Here is a 3,690-nt window from a genome sequence, read left to right as displayed (position 1 = left end):
TCCATCGGAGGCCCTGTCGATCGGCATATTTAGCGGCCTCCATCGATCCTGTTTACCAACAAACACTCGTACGGAAAGATCTGCGAATACGTGTACACGCTTTCAAACCCAAACCTCCTGTCAAGCTCGGAGAAGAGCGGGTTGCATCGCGTCGCTAACTCATCTTTAAAACACCATCGCACAAAATCGAAGCCTGATGAAAATGTAACGGTGCTGGTCTGTCGAGAAAGGTGCGGTCATCTTCGAGATTGTGTTTACGAGGGTCGGCTCGTCCATTGTCATGCTCTGAGTCTTGATGTACGGTATGACCACCTTATGTGCTGTAACATGTGATGTACAGATGTTTAAATAGATTAGCCAGTGGAGCTAGACTAGGGGTTGTTTTAGTGATAGTCTATCTAGACACAGCGTCGCGCATCTTGTTGCGGCTACATTGATGTATTAGGGATTAAGGAGAATTGTAAACGTGTGGTGCCCGTGATCATAAAGTCGCATGCAATGCAGACGACGTTGCTTATTGCCAACAGGTGTGTGGTGAAGATCGCCCAATTCACGGTTGCTCAGAGGAGTTTGTTGAGCTTGCACACTTGATCTTGCCGAACCATCGCAGACCGTCAGATGTTAATGAAGCTGCAGATCTATTTGGTCGATTGGCGTTGGAATTCAGTCAATATCCATAAAGCTCCGCACAAAAGTCAATCAGTACTGGGAGCTTTTTCATGTTTATGTTTCCCTTTAAGTATATAGATGTAGAGCTATTGTCGGATAGTTCCCATACACTTCATGATTTGAAAGAACGAACTGAAGCAACCAATATACTAGCTCCGACACTATCACACAAAAACTTGGTTAGTTTCCCATAGACTTTAAATGGCTCCCACACACCTGAGCGTTTTACGCTACCGAGTGTACTTTGCTATTTTCTGCCGCGCTGCATCCGAACAGTGAGCGTGACGATTTATCGCGGCATGAAACGCTCAAGTGTGTGAGATCCTTTAGGATAAGGCTACGAATCCATTCACGCGATTTTCGAGCAGCAAACGCGCGAAAGCATTGTACTCGTCCGGTGGGCCGGTCCAAGAACAGTGCTTTCTAGCATTATCCGCTCGAAAATCGCGTTTCTCACGGGATTTCCAGGTTGCGGCAGGGCTCGCCTGAATGTCGTGTGAATGGATCCTTGGCCTTACACACTCATATGGCAAAATCCGTTATGCATGTGGTCAACAGAAGATTCCAAATGTGACTTGTCGAAATTTGGTGCAATGGAAGTTCTTTGCCATTTAGATTAAACGAACAGAGAGTACATAAAGTAAAATATACCTTATCTAACAGTGTATACACTAAATTAAAAAATTAAAAAACGAATAAAATTGCAGTCAGTTACAGAGCCAAATTTAGTGAATATTATTCTCGAAATGAAAATATTACCTTCTTCAATCTGCAACATGTATTCCCATAGTTACAATAAACATTATAAACTAAACATTGTGTTTCTCTTGATTTTACACAAATTTCAATTGCTTGGTGGTGCATATTCGTCCGAGTGGGTTTTCCTAAGTAGATTTGTGTAAATGTATAAAGAGGGATATTTGTGACCCAGTCTGTGAAAACCCAGCTAAAGTCGCCCAGCAGTGACACGGTCAACTGATCACCAGGTGGTACGTTTTACCTTCTGAAACAGAAGTGCGTTCACAGCAACCTGTCATTGATTCGCGGAACGGGTCTAAGTCCATTTAAGCTATTGATATGGCAAACAGACCAATTATAATAACCCAATCAGCGAAGTATAGACCCACAAAGAAGTCGTGTTATCAGTTCACAGTAAGAAGAAATAAGCATGGAAAAAAAATTACAATTAAAAAACTATTAACTAATAATAGGCCATAGTATATCTTTTGATACAAATTTTTGAAACATGCAACGAATTAAATGGTTGTTGCAAACGTCATCTGTGCATCGCTCTGGCTTATAAACGAATACTTATGGCGGGAAAGTCAAAACCAGTTTTGATCAGCACAATAATGACCAACAGTCTGGCACCCCTATAAAAAGTTTACAAGCTTGGACCGCAATAGCCATTAATTTCTACTTGAGCTCAAATTCAGAGAGAACCAGCTTATAACACTATGTCTTTCAGGCCGATGGGGCGTAATACATGTAATAAAGATGCCAAAAGTACTAACATTAGAACATACAACATACTGAACAAATCAACAAAGTATGAATTCTTACTGTAACAATCATCATTATGTCTCAAACTCGGAGGCATATTCGTAAGGCAGGGCTACGCCTTCAATGTATGGAGGACTTCAATAGCTCTTGGACGGTCGACTGCTTGAAACGACAAACATCTCTCGAGCATCAGTCGTAATTCTTTGGATAGGCCAGGAGCATCCGTTGGCTTGATGGGTGATCTCTTCTCCATCATACTATGCTTGATGTCTTCGATTGGCGTCATGGAACCATCGATACCCCAGGCATCCCTCTCGCTAAGTAACTCAAGGAATGTAATGCCTAAAGACCACACATCAGACGCCGCCGTGGACTTGCCTGGACCAAGAAGACATTCGGGGGCCATGTAGCTCGGGGATCCACCTGCATTTCCTATGACTGTGGTAGTAGCTGCAAGGAATGATCTGACTCTGCTTATCCCAAAGTCACACACCTTTGCGACCAATGACGAACGATTTATCATGACATTGCTGGGTTTGATATCCTGGTGTATTACCATTGGACTCAGGCCATGCATATAAGCGATAGCTTGCGCAACTTCCGTCATAATCTTGATTTTTTTAGATGAGGTTACATTCATGGTCCTGCGTGTCTCGTCATCGAAAATTAACTCCTCCATATTACACCCATCAATGTACTCATACACCAAGTAGAATGCATTCGGCTCTTTTGACAATGCGAGGAACTGCATAATGTTGGGATGTCGCAGTTTACTGGAGATCATCACTTCCTTCTCAATCATTTTTATGGTATTTTCTCTTGAACGCTTCGCCAGGGGTATGGCTTTAACAGCCACGGTTGAACCCAGCCACCTGCCCTTATACACAGTTCCAAAACTGCCTGTACCTAGTGGAGCCGATCGGTCAATGTTTAAGTCCGCTATATTTACATCAGGGACGGCACACTTGTACATCGACTCTTGTGAGACGTTCACCACGTGAACATTTCTCGAACAATCTTTTAAGGTTCCGTATGCGACTTCACAATGGTACACTCCTGGTTGATTTACCAAGAGAAGAGAGCCTGAAGCACCGTCCTCAATCATGCTGTGGTCCTTTGTATTGTATCATCCCCTTTTCGTGGTACCCACTTACCACACCAAGCACCATTTGACACCACCCCATATCACAACCCCATATTTCGTCCGGGTGGTGGCATATCAAACCATCTACCTGCTCCTTGGCCGATGGATATTCACACTTGTGCTACAACCCCATTTTCAACATCGGTGTATATCGTATCGAGGTATTTCTTTGTACCCACGCTGAGGGCACAAACTTCGAAGCCATTGGCTAAGGGGTTATATGGACTATTGTCATCATTCAGAGAAGGATCCCTCAACGATGCCAACTCCTTGCAATCGACAATATGGCGGGGTTTTGGAGGGATAAGAGAGATGTAGGGGTCGGGAGTCTGGTGGTGATCGCGAGAGGAAGTGTGCGCGTTTTGTTGTCTTTG

The 3,690-nt window shown here is 43.6% G+C and overlaps 1 protein-coding gene across 1 annotated transcript; it reads right to left on the bottom strand.

Moving 5' to 3' along the window:
- Nucleotides 1-1,893: 1,893 nt before the first annotated feature.
- Nucleotides 1,894-3,287, bottom strand: LOC106815745 (probable serine/threonine-protein kinase kinY; the record flags this gene model as incomplete). Its single annotated transcript, XM_014820254.1, is given in 1 exon segment — nt 1,894-3,287. A coding segment is annotated over 1 exon segment (1,003 nt), but the record flags the coding sequence as incomplete, so codon positions are not given.
- Between the last annotated feature and the right edge of the window lie 403 nt (nt 3,288-3,690).

Source organism: Priapulus caudatus, unplaced genomic scaffold (assembly GCF_000485595.1).
Source record: "Priapulus caudatus unplaced genomic scaffold, Priapulus_caudatus-5.0.1 Scaffold1191, whole genome shotgun sequence".
NCBI classification, from domain to species: Eukaryota; Metazoa; Priapulida; class Priapulimorpha; order Priapulimorphida; family Priapulidae; genus Priapulus; species Priapulus caudatus.
This window is presented reverse-complemented; position numbering and strand designations above follow the sequence as displayed.